This window comes from Bombyx mori, chromosome 10 (genome assembly GCF_030269925.1).
Source record: "Bombyx mori chromosome 10, ASM3026992v2".
NCBI classification, from domain to species: Eukaryota; Metazoa; Arthropoda; class Insecta; order Lepidoptera; family Bombycidae; genus Bombyx; species Bombyx mori.
In genome coordinates, this window is record NC_085116.1 from 5,402,920 (window position 1) to 5,422,628 (window position 19,709).

General features: G+C 37.8%; 1 protein-coding gene across 38 annotated transcripts in view; it reads right to left on the reverse strand.

The window, feature by feature from the left end:
* LOC101739189 (CAP-Gly domain-containing linker protein 1) overlaps positions 1–19,709 on the reverse strand; it is a 54,836-nt gene that overhangs the window by 20,503 nt on the left and 14,624 nt on the right. For 4 of the 38 annotated variants that reach the window (XM_012693981.4, XM_012693979.4, XM_012693980.4 and 1 more), the window contains exon 1: positions 9,860–10,607. The exons of 33 other annotated variants lie outside the window; for them this stretch is intronic. In XM_012693981.4, coding sequence (XP_012549435.2) covers positions 9,860–9,890 — 31 coding nt within the window. In that variant the 5' untranslated portion in view covers positions 9,891–10,607. Of the gene's footprint in view, positions 1–9,859; positions 10,608–19,709 lie in introns of those variants that run through there. One more of the 38 variants, XM_038013147.2, reaches the window with a different exon arrangement.

Below are 19,709 nucleotides of genomic sequence, written 5' to 3' on the forward strand. Positions count from 1 at the left end.
CAATGCGTCGCAGTCCATTGGGACATTAAGAGAGTTTACGCACAGCTCTGGTTCTCTCCGATCGCAGAGGTCGAGGCGTCGCTGTGCTCTACACACTCTAGCGCACCGTAGAGTTCCAAATAAAGAACGATCGGTTCGCGGAGCATCACGTATTGACCCAGCAAGCCGGTCCAGGGGTCGCTATTTTTTTTGCCCGCGCAGGCAGACGGGCATACCTGTGACAGAGAAGCTGAGAAGTGCGCGTTTGGGATGGTATGGACATGTGATGAGACGAAATGAAAATGAGGTTGGTAAGAAAATATTAACTATGAATGTGGAAAGATATAGAGGAAGAGGTAGACCTAAGAAGAAATGGATGGATTGCGTGAAAGACGATATGGGTAAGAGGGTAGTGAGCGAAGAAATGGTATATGATAGAAGAGTATGGAAGGAGAAAACATGTTGCGCCGACCTCAGGTAACTGGGAGAAGGGCAGGATAACGATGATGAGGCAGACGGGCATACGGCCCACCAGATGGTAAGTGGTTACCGTCGCTTATGGACGTCAGCAACGCCAAGCCGCTGCCTACCCTATTCCGGAATATCAGCAGCAACCGCCCGTTGTTACTATTATAGTTGTTTTATAAATTAAATATTATATATATTTAGTTTATTTACTTAGTTATATATATAGTTTCAGAACAAGATTAAAATTCTTCTATGAAAAAAATCTAATTTCAATAGAAATAATTTTAAAATAACGGTGTAACAATTCCTCGTCTTTGATTTTTGTTTCAGTAAGTAGTACGCGGAAATGTAATTTTGAAATTTTTGTATTTAACGTCTTCAAAAAGTTTAGAACGTTCGCTTGACAATATTAACATATGTGGTATGTATTTTTTCGTCATTGTCGGTCAAATGACGGACTTCTATTGTAATGTTAAAGAGACATTTGTTATACTTATTGAATAGGGCACGTGTATGCATGCTACAACAAAATGTCCGAGAATAGAGTGACAGTTACAAATAGCTGTTATAAACAATCCAATATCTGTAATGCATCAGTAATAAACTTGACACTTAAAGAATACATAATATAAGTACGTGATAACCTTAGTTGATATCTTTGTGAAGTTTTAAATTTGGGCACAATAAATCGTGTTCTCTTTGAATTGCTTTAACATATTAGAGTCGAAATCGACGCATCATACTTACACGTTATCTACAAAATGATGTAATTGCTAGGTAGGTTAATATGACAAAAAAAAAAAACATCACATGCCGTCGAAAAATATTTGTTCATTTTATTAACGCTCGAAAGAAACTCGTCAGCGAACCATGAACGAAGAGTATTTAATGACATTCGTTTTTTTTGTGGTCAAGTTCAAGAACTCAAATTGAAGATACTTCGAGATTTTTATTTTTGTTGCTTAGATGGCGGTGGACGAGCTCACAGCTCACCTGGTGTTAAGTGGTAACTGGAGCCCATAGACATCTACAACGTAAATGCGCCACCCACCTTGAGATATAAGTACTTAAGTGTCAAGTATAGTTACAACGACTGCCCGACCCTTCAAACCGAAACGCATTAGGGTGGTGGTACCTACCATCGCGGACAAGAGATCCCACCATCTTTAACCAGATATTTGATATTACAATTTCGGATTATTTGATGATGAAATATCTCGCTTTCCTATACGTTTAGCGAACCTTAATTTTTCAATTAAGGGCAATTTTGGAGCGGCTCTGTTAACTTACACTAATAATGCGTTCAGCACATGTTGCAATGCAGATGCAATTCTCGATGGCAATTACATAGTTTAGCTAATAGCACACGAACGAAGCCGACAATGTTAACCGATTTTACACTAATCAGACGAGAATCATTTTATTATCACACCGTGAAGTTTCGAAATATTTCCTGAATATTCTCCGTACGTGTAATCGATTGGATCAACACTTTCTCGTAACGCAATATATTAATTAGAATCGTCACGCATCGCTTGTTCAGCATTCGCCGGAATTCGTCGAGATTGTGAAATGGCACGACCCATTTCGAAGTGCCAATAGTGCTTCATGTCACGGAAGTGGCCTACGGGCCTACTCTGCATTGAGGCGTTGGTGCTATACTCAAATATTTAGCTTGACCGAGTTGGCGGCCGCTACCGCGAGCTATATGTAACATTATACTTATCTATACATATAAATAAAATTGGAGTGGCTGTTTGTAATATCGAAACAACCACTTTTTAGTACATGCATATGAATATATATACGGTACATACACCAAAACAACATTTTTTACAATTTTTGTCTGTCTGTCTGTTTGTTCCGGCTGATCTCGGGAATGGCTGGACCGATTTTGACGAGGCTTTCACTGATAGCTGTAGCTGATGATATAAGGAATATTTTAGGCTAATTTTATAGACTAGCTTCACCCCGCGGCGTCACCCGCAGTACGACAATAACCGCGGGTAACATCGCGGGACTCAGCTATATAATAATAAAATTTAATATTTCCAAAGCGAAGCGAGGGCGGGTCGCTAATACATAATATATCTGTACGCAGCAGGACGCTAGTATGAAAGCCGATGTTGTACTATATGTCGGCAAGAAATGATATCGTACAAATTTCTTAAAAGAATGAGTCACTGTTATTGTTATTTACCAAAGAAAAAAACCCGAATGATATTTCAACATAATTGTACTTGCACTTTAACAAGATGACAGTTCATATTCATTGCTATTAATAACGACCCCGATTACGCACTTATGAAAATGATAATTTTGAATCTCGGTATGATACGATTTATAATACACATCATTTACACCAATAAAATTTAATAAATACATAAATATTTACTGTGGCATTTGTGGGATAATGTGACCAAAATTACGAATAAAAATTTCAGAAGAGTGTTTGCAAATTATTAATCAAATGCGGTATTATTACACATGTTACAGAAGAACCGCATGATTTATTGACTATTGTTTATATATGTAATGTCATAGTTAATGACAAGACGTATTGAAATGGAATTTGTATGAGCCAGTACCGTAGTGAGCTACGACTATTTTTGTATCGTTATTTTTTTGTTTAGAATCGTAAATATCTTATCAATTACTTTAGAATCAGGTCAGATTGATATAATATCTAAATCTCTCCAACATTCGTATTTAATACACTCATTAATCAAACAATAGATTTAGTAAGGTATACGGTACAGAATAAATGAATAATAATGGTCTCACGGTGTTGCTTAAGGTATGAAACTCGATCGACAATCTGTACACGTTCGATCCCGGTCCAATAATGGATCCTAATGAGTGGCACGAGGAACCGAGCCTCAATACTAATTAGGAATGACAATGTTTAACTAATTGCGGTAATTAATATGAAAGAAGCCGACACCGAATACCAGCGGAGAAATTGTGCTGGAGCTTTTACCTTAGCGTATGCGTATAGCGTGGAAAGTTTAAAATTGGAAGCACCGCGTAATCTTTCACGAAATCAAATACCACATATAGAAACGGGCTGCCGAATTTAATGCGAATAAATTTAATTTCTTATTATTATTATTTTTTATTGTTTAGATTGGTGGACGAACTCAGAGCCCACCTGATGTTAAGTGGTTACTGGAGCCCATAGACATCTACAACGTAAATGCGCCACCCACCTTGAGATATAAGTTCTAAGGTCTCAGTATAGTTACAACGACTGCCCCACCCTTCAAACCGAAACCTACCTACCTGCCTACTAATACCTACCTACTAATACACGTCTTCTGTAAGTATCCGAATTTTACGGTGAGAATTAAAACTAGATTCGCAGGTTTAGCAAATACCTAGTTGACATTAACATTTAGAACGCGCCTACTCTAAAAACATAATATTTTCACGTGAGCGTGTTAATTACTACTATTTTCGTGTCCGGCCACAACGCATCTACATAAATCGTTTCGCATTTTTGTTCCGAGTATATTTTAAGCCGGTGACGTAAACTCTGTCAAGACCTGTGTAATATTTCTTAACGAGAACAGATTATGGGCAAACCCTTTAAAAGAGCACACTGGTTTACTCACGTGTGCATGTAAACATGACGAATCAGCAATGTTGCCAGATACTCGTGTATACTTGGTCCGACAACAACTGTGTACATACATAGCCACGAATAACGTGGCACTTACAGTTCGTATATTCTAGAAAGGAGATATTGTTCTAGAACAATATGAATATTCTATTATTGTACGTATACCGGTCTCTGTTTAATAAGATTCTCATTTGAAAGTAATTGTACAAAATGAACAACATGTACATAAAGATCTCACGATGTTTTTTGTTTGAATTACAGCAGGTATGAGAAATTCAGTCGATTATATCCTTGAACTTGGTTCGAACTGACGTAAGTTTTTCGTTAATGATTAAATCCATTTTAATGTGTCCGAATCAACATCAAAAAGATTTTAAGCCGATTATATCTGTTATGTTCGATATGAATATCGAAAAAATATTCATAAACAAATTAGGACGGCATGCGATTAAGTTAAGTAAGTATTTTATTAATGTGTAAACAGCAATGATACCCAGAATACAGTTGTATACGACATCGCCTAGTTATTTATTACTTTTTGCGCATTTCTTGGTAATGTTTTGACCGCGTTCGCCTAGTACTTACAACAAATAGATTAGAAATCAGAATCTAATCTAATCAACACGTAGAAAATAACTATGATGACTACAGAACTAAATATCCAAGGCAGAATACAAGAAAGATAATAAAACTAAAAAAAAGAGGTTTTTTTTCATTTTAAATAAAGAATTTCTAGGCTTTTCCATCGTCAAACGGGAAATCCTTTGTTAAGCAGAAAGATTGAACTATACAAAAGTAGTAGGCAGTTAACTATTCAAACATATCGATTTGATAATTCGCGTGGGAGGAATTGTCACAAGTCACAACTGTAAATGGTCGTCGAACGATGCTAAGGTGATCTCGTCTGTTAAATATCCGTTAATAGGAATTAGGAATATCTATATTTACGGAGACAACGCCTTCTCGTATTAAAATTTAGAAAGTTTTCAATGGATTATTAGTGCAGTATCATTTGTTTAAAGGATTCAAGTTGATCTCAGTCATGCATGATTTAGAAAAGTAAGTGAAAAATTACTTACGTTAAAACATATGAAATGACAATGCTAAACTTTTCACTGGTGGTTGGACCTCTTGGGAGTCCGCACGGGTAGGTACCACCCCGCCTATTTCCGCCGTGAAGCAGTAATGCGTTTCGGTTCGAAGGGTGGGTTAGCCGTTGTAACTATACTGAGATCTTAGAACTTATATCTCGAGGTGGATGGCGCATTTACGTTGTATATGTCTATGGGCTCCAGTAACCACTTAACACCAGGTGAGCTGTGAGCTTGTCCATCCATCTAAGCAATAAAAAAAAAACCAAATAAACGTTTACAAAAACAACATTTTAAAATGGTAGATTATTTATTATCTATATGTTTACGCAAAAATTTAATCTGTCGATAAAATCAACTGATAGGTAATCAGTGTTGAAATAGCAAAGCAAGCATTGATCGGTCGATACGTGGTAAAGACAAAGGCGAGCTATGGTAACTCTAGAACAGTATACTTTTATATCCTTTACGTGGCATTGTGGACTGCAAAACAGGAATCGATCGGGGTGCATTTGCAATGAAAGGGCGTTTCTTTATTTGAGCATTAATCCGGTAATAAATTGGTTGAGACAATGTGGCGCCATCGTCCACGACTATAAATAAGCGAAACTACTTTACGAATTGCCGACTTTAAAAAATATTATGAAAGTTTTACCGAAGAGACGGAGCGTTTTTGGCAAAAAATCAAAATAACTCATATTGCGGACACGTTATGAGGTTAATACACATTTGGCGAGGATGAGGTAAACTGTATTAAGTTTAAATGAAAATTATTTAATAATACAGTTAGTTAAACACGAATTACTACAATACTAAAGAATTACATATTAAAGAAACCATGATAACAGTCCTTCGTGACGGTTAGAAATTTCCTCAATAGAACTTTAAAAGAAAATATTATAAAAGTCACGTAAAAGTAAGTAAATATGAGTAAAAATTTGTCGGTTTGCTTTGCACGTATGACTTTGAGTTAAGAGAATTATTAAGCGGCGCCACTAGAGCAAAAAACCGGTCAAATGATTGACGTGAGTACCCAACGCGGTAGGTAATTTAAAATAATGATCGTGATCGCAGTGATTATACAAGTAAACAGTTGTACGCCGCGGATCACGATGTCAGATGTGCAGAGGTAACGTCCTACGATGTTATAAACCCGTTTCGACAACAAACAACATTTCATTAGTGTAATAAATTAAATTGATAAACAACGGGTATTAAAACAAAACAAAAAATTAAAAAACTATTTAAAATCGCAATCAAAATTTGCATATTAATCACGACTAAAGTTTCTTAAATTAAAAATGAAGTAAGACAAGCCGTGATTGAAGCTTGATTAATTCTATATGTTCGGTTCGGTCTGATACGCTCGAGAAGAATCGCCATCGACGTGAAATCAAAACTATAGTTCAAGGCGACACTAAATCTATTGATTTGTAACCGCAAAAAAAAACTAGTCAATTAAGTATCCAATTACTATAAACAATGCTACAGATAAATAATTAGGAATTTCAAGAGATGAGACGATGAGATAATGTATTTTTTTTTATTGCTTAGATGGTTGGACGAGCTCACAGCCCACCTGGTGTTAAGTGGTTACTGGAGCCCATAGACATTTACAACGTAAATGCGCCACCCACCTTGAGATATAAGTTCTAAGTTAGTTCTCAGTATAGTTACAACGGCTACCCTAAACCGAAACGCATTACTGCTTCACGGCAGAAATAGGCAGGGCGGTGGTAACTACCCGCGCGGACTCACAAGAGGTCCTACCACCAGTTTTGAAGGTAATTATCGAATTCATTGTGATATAAGTCACGTAATCTTCTGCAGGTCGCACCTGTTCTGTAATATATCACGGTTGACCGACAACAATGCCAACTTGAGTAATTGAGCAATTCCGACACGAAGAGCACTTCTGCGATAAGGATACACAGTGTACGACAGGAAATTGTCAGAGAAGCAATTGCTTTGCTTATAACGGACGTGAACTCCATACTCCCTACGTAGGTACTACATACGAAATAGTACGAATATTATGAAGACATAGAATTAAGTTTAAAGAACTTGTTTTTGAATAGCATTAAAAAAACTGACATTATGACCGTCTTTCAGTAGCAATGCGGGATACAAGTTTTGTTAGAATTTAACTACGTTTCTTTTGGTCTGATAAATTTATTTATGTACCCGTTAATTTTAAGAAGCGACCTATTTTCAACAAATGGTTTCAAAACATCAATTATTAATTATCGATTACCCTTTATATTTATTAATAATGTATTTATGTTTTTTTTTTTTTTTGTCTTACCTAAGCTGATAGCCCTAGCGGCTATGTCAGCGTAACCCTAACTTTAGTAGGTGAGCTCACGGGGCTCAAACCTGACGATGTTGCTAACACGAACCCTAGCAAGAGCCGTGCTTCGCAGAATCTACCACCGGATCGGAAACGCGACCCACTGAGAAGATCCGGCGAGAAACTCAGTGGGCTGTGTCTGAGAGTTAATTTACTTGTCGAGCCCTTCGTCGCAAGCGACGGGTTCGACGAGAACGGTGACCGGTGTTTATATTAAGTATCTATCAAGGTCTTTTTTTAGGTGGAAAACAAAGCCAGGCATCGGCGTTAACGTTCAAGACAAGCAGAAAGTATTTTTAAACTCCGTCAATGGCTGAAAATTTGTCTTGTCCTTTGAATATAGCGTGCGTCACGCTATGAATAGAAAATATAATAAGAAACGTAATCGTTATGCAGAAACTGTTATAGCAAGTAACAAGCGAACAACGTAAATAGATATACTGAATAGGATACAAAATGTTTAAGTTTAAATTTACCTAACAAACGTCGTGTCTCTGATAAGTTATTTTTTTACGTGCGACGTCATACACTTTGTTCACTTCCAACTGGTTCTAGTTTGGTTATACATGAAGTTTTCATTGTACGTACATTTGCTTTGTATGGGGCCTCATCAAGGTCGGGATGCACTTATGGTTCGCGATGTGATATGTCATATCTATGATCCAAACAAGGGTAATTGCGATTGCAATAATGGCAGTAATGTTGCATGATTAAGTATTACAAGTGAACTGGCGCCCGGTGGTCATGGTAAACACCTTACAATAAAACGAAGGCTTGTACAACTAATACAGACCACCAGCATTGATTTCATATTTGAAATGCGCCGGTCCTTTTACGTATTACGGCTGATTAAACTTTAACCGTTTATACGATGTTGAAACTGCACAAAGTTAAATAATAAATAATAGTGGAGCTTAAGGTTCTACTGTGGCCAATAATTTACGTTAACGTCGAGGGCAAGGACAAACTGTCGAGGGAGGCCAAACTTTGGGGAGGAAAACGGCACACCTTAATAAGACCGCTATTTTTGGTCTATAAAGTATTCAGCTACATCGGGTTAGATTGTGTGATAAAAACAAATACGCATTATAGTTGGATTTGACATCTTAGTATTTATTTTGTTATTTACTAAATTATTCAGATATAGATACGCGAAAAGTCTCGAGGAATAATATTGAATTATTCATGAAACATGATTAAGACGAACCAAAAAACCAAGTTCTTAATCCATGAAATTATAATAAACAAAACTGAGAAAGTCTTAAAGCAATGGAATATGGCCACGGTCCAAACTGGATACATTTTGTATTACGAGTACACACACATACACGCTATTAGAACTACATACATACATATTTTATTCTTAGTTTACAAAGCTGTTACACGAATACAAAAACTAAGCAGGTAAATATTATTCAAGCAACATTATGAAAATGTCCACTGCTACTTGTTAACAGAATGAAGTGTACACGAGCAGTAAGTAAATAATAACTAAGAATAATTTATGAGATCATGCAACATGGGACACGACAATATGGCCTGTATTTATTTCGGTACTTCGGAAATGTAAACACGAACCTCATTGGTAGAACATTGTAGGTTTTAATGTGATTTCAATAAAGTTTCAAAGAAAATATCCTTACACCACTTCGGCGAGAAGCTCCCAGCGATCTTATCGGCGCTGTTGTTGTGTTCAATAATATAATTTTAAGTATGTCACCAGACAATTTAAACAAAAGCGAATTGACACGAATATAGCATGTTTGTAATTTTAATGAAACCAGTCATTGTGTTTCTGGAGCATTTAGCGCTTTGTATTAGCACGTAAAGCTATATGCATTCGTTAGCACTATGTCTCGAGATGTTACCTATAATGGATTTGCGAATATATTTAGTACTACTATGGATTATTCCATGAGAATATTTGTTTTTTTTTTATTAACAAAAAAGTCAGTGATAAAAACAATAAAGCAAATTGAAATATCTACGGAGTTCTGAATTGAATTTTACCTTATATTTTTACGAGGACGGGGGGATATGAATAACTCGGCACATCAAACATTAAGAATCTTTTGTCAGGTTAAATTTGTAAGCCACCTCATTAAATACTGCCCGCATAAATTTTGCTTTGGCTTTGGGGAACAGAATTATGTATTAATCTAGGTCCGAATAGTCCAAAATGTCCATTCTGATTGTTTTATAGGCATAGGTCACATTCACAAAGTTTTCGCATAATGAACAAAGCATTAAGGTAATTAATATTCTCAACTAGCATGTGACCGACTACTATTTCCAAATAGTAAACATGTGAAATAATCTTTATTATGTTATTTGTTAAATGGCACTTACCGGAAAAGCTAATTTTGGTTTCGACGGGCATCTTATGATTTTCAAAAAAAAAATTCCTTTGGATTATCGAATTAGTCCTCGATTTGAAGTTCGGAAAACGTAGTTTGTGATTGTATCTCGGAGTGTGGTTCGTGGTGGCGACCTGCGTGATGCAGATGCGCGGGTCGTGTGTGTCGTTGAAACGCGCGAATGAATTGCTCGCCGAATGTGCACTGTCGTGTCTCGCTCGACCGGCCGGCGGCGCTACCTCTACAGTCTACACCCGCGCCACCGCCCTCGCTCCCGACCTCTACGATAAGGCTTTACTACGTTTTTGCCGGTGCTCGTACTATAAGTACTTGCCTCCCGGTCCCCGAATCGACTACACGAAAATTATTTTAGCCCACTGAATTTCTTGCCAGATTTTCTCAATCGCGTTTCTGATACGGGGGTAGATTCTGCGAAGCACTGCTCTTGCTAGGGCCAGTGTTAGCAACACTCCCGGTTTGAGCCCCGTGAGCTCAACCACATTTCAAGGCGAAGTTGAAATAGCCTGTCAAGGCTATAAACATAGGAAGGAAAAATAAACGAAAATTATCACAAGAACATCCTTAGTTTAGTTATTTGATTTTGGTTCTGCAGTAAATGACATAAATTTTTGATAACGTCATTTCGAAATGGATAAGACGGTCGGTGTACTCGTATTGAGTGTTACGTCGATGCTGATATTCAAATCCGGCAGGGGCACTAAGTTTTCCAATAGAATAAAAAAAAGCTCGTCAATTTAGTTTTGTTCCTATGATTAATGGTGCGATAAGACGCCTGTTTTGAGGGACTACACGTGTAGGCACCACCATTCTGCCTATTTCTGCCGCGAAGCAGTAATGCATTCCGGTTTGAAGGATAGGATAGCAGTTTTGCTTCATAAATTAATCGAGATCAAGTTGTGCGGTAGCGTTAATTTTGTGATGATTATGGACTCCGGTATACACTTAACACCAAATGAGCCGTGAGCTCGTTCACTCGTGTAGGCAATTAAAAAAATCATGACTGTAATGTAGTACTTTTTTATTAACATTACTTAAATAACGTTCGCAAAAAATGCTCGGACGGAATTTTTGTTTCTACCTCTAAGAGCTTTAAACAGGGGTTCAAAACTTTATTTTTTAATATTTTAACGAGTTCTAAATAAATATAAAAACGCTAAAATCAGCTTCAATAATCCGAAACTCTACCAGATTCGAGAATACACATGAACATGAATATTAGATATCCATTTAATCCCGCTTTGCAGATCGATTATGTTATTTGACTTCGATCCCATCCCAATCAAACTAGGCCGCTAGGTCAATCTGAAGATTTCCTGAAAATTCCGTCGAAATCCCTCCAGCTTTTTCAGAGTCTAAAGGGAACATACGTAAACAAATCGACATTTATATTTATAGAAGAAATTCTAGTAAAGCTCTGTTTACTGCAGGTGAAAATAATACCTGAAACAGTTCTTCTCTACTTGAAGACCGTTCGTTTATGTTATATAATCTTGGATTTTTAAGGGTTGGGCGCACAATTGCCCGTCACTACGATCGCTACCCCTCATCTCCAAACAACGCCTACGAAGCGGTTGGAGATAAGAGCCTATTGACGTAATGATCCGGGTGGCTATTGCTCAAGACGTCCATTCTTGTCTTTCGCGTTGACAAAGCACGCGATGCACAAGACAATTTATTTAACGAACGTCCTATTAAAATTCCGTGACAGTTGCGAATAGTGTATCTGAATCCATTAATAACCTAAGAAGCTGACGCCGCGACGTCGTGACGATAAGAAACGTCACGGTTGAATGAGACACGATTTCTAACAGGTCAAAGAAAGTAAGTGTTCGAAGGTGTTCGTCGTCTAAAGAGCACTTACCACGTTAACTTATCAATTTAATTTGTAACGAGTACCTTCATAATCGTGTTCCAAATTCAATCCAAATTCCAATCCAATCCAATTCAAAAGAATCTATTACTTGGGCAGCTTTTTTTTTCCTACCTAAGCTGATAGCCTTGAGAGGCTATATCAGCGTCGCCTTAACTAGTAGCTGAGCTCACGGGGCTCAAACCTGATGGCGTTGCTAACACGAACCCTAGCAAGAGCTGTGCTTCGCAGAATCTACCACCCGATCGGAAACGCGACCCACTGAGAAGATCCGGCGAGAAACTCAGTGAGCTGTGTCTGAGGGTTAATTTACTAGTCGAGCCCTTCGTCGCAAGCGACGGGTTCGACGAGTACGATGACCAGCTTGGGCAGTAAGATTCATAGTTACGGTTATTTACAGTTTTATTTTTTTATTTTGTGGACATATAGAAATAATAAATCTTACAGACTTGTGAGTATGTCGGGTTTGTGTCCGCTAGACTTCAACCAAATGCATGCTCGTGCATGGCTCGTGTGTTCTATTTTCCATTCCATCTATCGTTATTTACTTCCACCATCCCATCCATCCCCATACTTAAGTCCAAATAATACAAAATGTTACACTATTTGTTGTACTATATATGTATATGAGTGTATATTATCATTACGTAATTCTTGGGAGCCCACACCTAGGCAGCCTTCTTTCAAACACCGTTATATTAAACACCTGCGACCGTGAACAATATGGCCAGCACACAACAAAAGAAGTTGACGGAAACAACCTGCTATTACATTCCGGCTAACGGTTCCTTTCACTTAGTCGGAAACTAACTTATTATAATGAGCTAATACAGTACGATGAGGTTTGTAGTAAGTAGTAGCGAATGGTCTTACTCTAGACAAAACGGTCGGCGAGCTTATGCAATGTCATATAATAAAGTTCAACCTTCCTTTCACAAAGCTACGTGTAAAGTACATATTTTAGACGACTCCAGAAGTCTTTTGGACCCAGGCGAATGAGATATTAAAATTGAATGTATGTAATTTTAAAATCACATCGAGAAGATTATTTTAAAAAACAATAACAGATAGCAATATACCTACTGACAAATAATTATAATTTCAACATGCCGTTTTAATTTTTTTCTTAAATTAAATCATGAATCTTTCTTTAAAATTTTCTCCGAAGTTTATAAGCACTGATGGAGGCCTATATGGAAACATGTCTACTAACAGTAGGTACGTAACGTATTTTTTAAAATCGAATTTGAATTTCAGAGATTTTCAGAAAATCGCAATATTAGAATCGTAACCAAGAAATATCAAGTAAAACTTTTTACTATTTCACATAGTAATAAAGGTGCTAAATATATTAAAACTTTTATATTATATATTCAAGTAGTGAAACTGCGTTACGCTCTGGGCATGCGCTGTGGCTATGGCTAAATTTAAGAAAAACTTTTCGTGGAATCTCCAAAACAATTCTTTCGTATAAAATTTTCGTACGATTTTTCCTGACTATTATGAACACAGCGAAAGAGAAACCAGAACAATCAGTTGAAACGTTCTCAAAGGATTTTCTGTCCGTTTTTTTTTATCATACATTGTTGTTTATCAATGGCACCGTCATATACATATGTTACATGTTTACTATATTGTAACTTAAATGACTAAAAAAGAAAAACATTTACTGTTAGTCAATTGTCAAAAATCTTTTTCTTTTTGTTTCGAATAAACAGATTTCAGATTCAATATGTCTAACAAAAACAAAATATAAATGTAAAACATAAAGTAAACAAAATTTTTAGGAGTCGTGAGATTTTCTGCTGTCTTAGCTGACCTTTTCGAAATGAGAGCACGATGCTAGCTAGCTATAGCTTCAAAGGCTCTGAATAACCGCTTCTAGTCGATTTACAAATATATGTATCTTCCTAAAACTTTCAAGGAAATAATTGATTTTCATAACTTCAATGTTTTGTTGCAAGTGTAAGCGCGTAACATTTAAATTAACAAATCGCGCTGATGTAATTTGCTTGAAAGCCGTTATTATAATGGTCAATTTCGTCCGACGTGTAATAACTACGGCCACGCTATTACGAGATATGATTTGGCAGATTTAACCAGAAAGAATTGCCATGCAACTTTATTTTTTTCACGAAAGTGAAATGTTTTCTTGAGAAGAAAAAGAATAATCAGACAGTCTGAGATTATGTGACTTACACAAAATTTTAAAGATTATTTTAAAAGCAACAAAAAACAGTTTTTTTGCTTCGGTCTCAGAGTTGTCAAGAGTACACGGATATAAACATCAGAACATTAATGTTGCCTTTCATTTTGAGCCATGACATGACGGCTCTTGTAGCTGAAAGTAAGTATTGTACTTTTTGACGAAGCACATTGCTGATAACTCTGTTTCTATAATCTGACGAAGCGTGTTGCGGATAATAATATGTACTTTCAGGTTGTTAAACTACCTTGCATTTTGATTTTGAGCCACGAGGCTTAACCGCCAACAGTATTATATGGCTATCTTACCCTTTAATACCAGAACGCGCGAACGATTCGAGGTGAAAATCTTAGTGGGATAAAAGTACCCACCCCACTGCGTTTCAATGTATTGAATGAAATAAACGCATGTAGTATAATAGCTATATGTAGCCGGGATAGCGCATCCTTGGATGATTTGTAGGTCAGACTAATATCAACGTAGCATTCTTTGATCCCAAATTTGAATGTCTCTGACATATCGTCGTTGTCAGATCAATATCTGCTATGTGTACGTTTAGAAAATTTCACTATTATAAAACTAAAAACAACAACGTTATCTCATCTTGAAATGCTCTGTTATACTTATACAAGAGTAACAGCTACAAAGAAAAACAAGAGCAGTTAAAATCAGAAGTTCCAAAGTTTTATGTGTCTAATACTCGTAAAATAATATATCGCTTTTTCGCATTAAAAGTGTACAATTTCCAAAAATATTCGAAATTGAGTTAATATGCGTAAACATTTGGTGTCACCAGTATTTTTCTCATAAATACTGTCAAAAGAGGGTAGTTTCGTTTTAGCTTTTTTTTTAGTTTACCTATGTTTTGACGACTATTAACAAAATTAATACATACTTTTATCTTACTTAGACAGATAATGTAACTGGTAAAAAAATAAAAAAATAAATTTTGCAGATATGATTAATATTAAAAATATAACATGTTAAACCTTTAAAATTAGTAAGTTCAAAATTAGTAACCTTAAGTTAAGTTTTGAGATTATACAGTTTTAATGCGAGAAGACGATATGGTATCAAAGCGGATTTAGAATTTTGTCGTATTTTTATTTCTAAACCTTATTATTGGTGTCGAAATACGTCCGAGACTTTGAGGTATTGACAGCAGCTAAACAATAAAAGTAATTAAAAATGTTGACAAGTGAACGGAAGTAAGATTTTTAACTTGTAATCGCTTCGAGTTTCTCTATGCAATTATAAAACTTACAATAGATATTTATTAGATCAATTGAAAATATCTAGAAGAATGTGACAGTGTGGTTCGTCGTGAAAATTAATCCACAGACATAGCCCACTGAATTTCTCGCCGGATTTTCTCAGTGGGTCGTGATTCCGATCCAGTGGTAGATTCAGCGAAGCACTGCTCTTGCTAGCGCAAAGTCCCAGGTAAGCTCGCCTATACGTTCGGTGAAGCTAGGAAAACCCCTCGAGGTTGCTAGCAATGTGTAGCCAAAAAAACCGGAACTCATCAATGTTTGGCGGTAGAAGAGTCAGGGTAGTAGTGCGGGCTCACAAAGACTACCAGTAATTACGAAAATTTTATATTGGGGCGTTGGATGTTTATTACACTATACTTTTCTTTTATTATGTAAGGCATTCGTGAACATAGGTCAAGTACGTATTTCCCTACAAAAATGTATATTTACCTATGGGATTTCAAGCCTGGTATCGTCGCTCGACGCTGAGCTTTTGGCCAGACGACGACTCAGAAGTGCTACATACTCAAGGCACAAATTTCATAACTAGGTCGTTATGTGAATTATTATGTAATTTTATTGAATTTTTTCATTACTTGACGCCTTAATTGATAATGTAATCTAAAAAATCCTACGCTGTTTATCCGAATGTAAATAAATTATTTTCGTGCTTCCTCGAATCTAAGCGTTGATTTTCATATTCAATATTAAATATAAGATTACAAATTACGTTGAATCAAAACCTATGACCGATTTGGTAAAAATAATTCAAAACAATCCCCGATTCATCGGTTAAGTTTACAAGGAAAGGCACGTTCGGTACGTGCTCTTTGCTTGCTATATGAATTAATTTATGTACAGGTCAAATATCTCAAAACGTTCTATAAAAAGCATACCAAGACGGATGACGCTATTACCGTTGCGTAATTTATAATGTAAGATATAGTGTGTGCTTTATTACAGAACGGTATGATAGATCAGCTTTTAGTTTTATCGCAACAAGCCAAATGCTGCACAGCACGTTTCGTCATAATGTGTTTATTTTTATTTGAGAAGTTGCAGATACTAAAAGTTCGTATTTTTATTTCATTATATCGTTGGACTCAGCAAGTGTTTTTTTTTCTTTTGACAAACCTGTTTTGCCAAGGCAATGAAATCTCGAGATCAGAATGTATAAGAGGCAAAATGTACAAATACGAATTCCTGTGTAGTTTTTTTTCTTTTTAGAGATTGTAAGGCTATTTATTTTTATAATTATTATATATCAGTGGGCCTGGCAGACGTTGGCCTTATTTTTGTGACCGGACTGAGCTCTCGACGCCTTAGAAGCGTGGGTATGTTTGACGGCCTGCGGTTTTTAGGGCCCTACCTACGAAACGACTCTCTTGCACTCTTCTTGCCCAAACGTCCGATCCCTGCCCGAGGTCAGAACCCGGGCAGGGTAGGATGGTTACTGTGGTCAACCCTGCAAAAAGACACCGACAGAGGTTGGCCCTCCCTGATCTTTTTACAAGAATTAAAATCCGATTGCAGCGTCACTTATCGAGTGAAAAAAGTAAATCAGAATTGGTATAGCAGTTCAAAAAAGTTCAATGACTAAATTTTACTACCTTTTACTAATTGCATTATTTATGAAAGTTTAAACAGTATTCATCCAGTTAGGTGTATTGGTTCTGTTAACTTCTTAACACCAAGTGGGCTGTGAACTCGTTTTACGCAATAAAAATGGCAGTCTAGGTAGTTAATTCAAAGGTTTAATCATATTTATATATTTGTTCCAACATTTCCAGCAATCTTCGCCATGAAATCATTGCTGTTATCGTACTAAGCAAAATATAAATCAAATCGGCTATAATGTTTAACAGTTACCTAACACAAGTAAACGTTCATTGTCAAATGTTAATCGCAATTTCTTAAGCTTATTCAAAGTAATCGAATTGAATATTTGATTTGTCTCGATTCGCCAACCGAATTCATTGGAGTGTAAAACCAACTCTACATCCTGCTCGGAGTTAGTTACACATATTTTTTTAAATGAAATAAACATTCAAATGCTTAAAGGAAAACAATCTTGTTTTTGTGTGAAATCGCGTTTTTATGTACATTCGTATGTATGTCTGACGTTGTATTGGAGTGACCTGTGTACCATCCATACTAAGTATTTTATTTATTTACAGTAAGACTATGGTCTTACTGTAAATAAATAAAATACTTAGTATGGATTCGCTCAGTTGAGGACATTCTCGAAGAAAATTTGGCTCTACCTTCCAAAGCACTCCGATGCTTAATATATCTTAAATATTTGGAGATTGGACAAATAATTAGCCGACTCTTGGACTTTGGAATATTTTTTTGTCAAAAGTATACCTTTAAATAATCATTATACCTAAATAATTCTAACACTCATGCACCCCGAGAGTGAGCTGCGGGCGCGGAGGGCCCATTCTCGGCGGTCCGTGCTCGAGTCGTGGTCGAGGCGATTGGCCAACCCCACGTGGGGGCTACGGACCGTCGAGGCGGTTTACCCGGTCTTTGATGACTGGGTGAATCGTGGCGAGGGACGTCTCACCTTTCGTCTGGTGCAGGTGCTGACCGGGCACGGATGCTTCGGGAAGTACCTGCGCCGGATAGGGGCTGAGCCGACGACGAGGTGTCACCATTGTGGACACGACCTGGACACGGCGGAGCATACGCTCGCTGTCTGCCCCGCTTGGGAGGTGCAGCGCCGTGTCCTGGTCGCAAAGATAGGACCTGACTTGTCGCTGCCTGGCGTCGTGGCGTCGATGCTTGGCAGCGATGAGTCATGGAAGGCTATGCTCGACTTCTGCGAGTGCACCATCTCGCAGAAGGAGGCGGCGGGGCGAGTGAGGGAAAGCTCTCCTCACTACGCAGAAACCCGCCGCCGCCGAGCAGGGGGTCGGGACCGGGGTCGTATCCGTGACCTGGCCCCCTAAGAGCTAGGGGTCCCACCCGTTTTGTGCGGGGAGGGACCCAGACGAGGGGTGGCGTGCTCTGCACGCTCACCCGCAATAGGAAGCCGGGTGATGGTAGACCGCGTTCCCCCGACCGCTCTGGGGGAAGGTGTAACGCGGCGCCATCAAAGCGGGCTCTCGGCCCGCTGAACGAGGGAACCGGTGGTCGTTTCGCTGGCGGCCACCGGTCCGGCGTCCGTGGGACGGTGGGATGGATGTAATGTGCTCTGCGTCAACCCTGTCCCGCCGTTTCAATAGCCCCGACTGGGCTCCGGCCCGGTCCGAGGTAGGGCGCCGGTTGTGAGCGGCAGGAGTTTTTAGTGAGGTTCAACTCCCACATACCCCACCTGCCGCGCGGGTGGGGATCCGGCGATTTTCTCCTGTGGAAAAAAAAAAAAAAAAAAAAAAACACTCATGCAGCACTGCTTTGTAGAACCACGAAGGTGTTCTCGTGTTTAAGATTCAAGCAAAGAAGCTCGTGACGTAGGTTGATCTCCGTCATTCAAGGTTGCTTTTGCATTATTAATGTCCGCCAGTGATATCATTCTCATACCTACACAGTATTACGTCCACGACCACAAAACGTTCGGAATTGACTAAACCACAGAACTGAATAGTATTATTTTCTTCAACAGAACAAAAGCATATCGTTAACACGAATCAAATGTCTAATAAAATTTAATATTTTTTTGCGCGATTCCCCTTTTTTACGTCGATGTAATCAAATACAGTCAAATAGTATGACGAACATCCTGGTCTTTCAGTGTCGTTTGTTTACTGGAGATTCGATGCCCGTAACTCGAGTTTGTTGAAATCTTTGCGGGAAAGTGTTCCGGTTTGCCGCACACAGTAACCGAAGTATCGCTGGTGTCGGAAAAACTATACGTAAAGCCAACCAAACGTGTTGACATACTACATGATACTCGTTTATGCGCATATTTAGGATTTTATCTTGTTTTTGTGTGAAACCCCGTCCGGAAACTAAATCTCTTTGGCTTTGTAATGTGAACGAATTTCAAATTCAAATTTTATATCGAAAATAAAAACAGTCGAAATATGTACAAAGACGGTGTTGTAGCTTCATCATGATCATCATCAGCACAATAGTCCACTGCTAGACATAGGCCTTTCCCAATACACACCATTGTTGTACCTTCGGTTTCCAAAAATAGACGGAACGATCGGATGTTTTTTTAATGTAAATGAGGTTGATTTTACGTTCCTCCTACTATTTAGTAAATAAAGGAACATCACAACGTGAATGCCGCTGTCAACTCTGAGACATGATATCGAAGTTTCAAGTGTATTGCATAACGGTCCTACATGAGCGATCTAGAGGAGAACGCCAAGCGGTGCAACGGAGCGCGAAAACTATAAACTATCGATATCTATTGGATGGGCCTGCATGGCCATTATTAGCCGCGAAGCAAAGCTCACTTAATATTTTCTTATTGTTTGATACGTATTTACCAATGATATACGCTTCCGTCCAGTATCAGTAATAGTTTCAGAAGTATAAG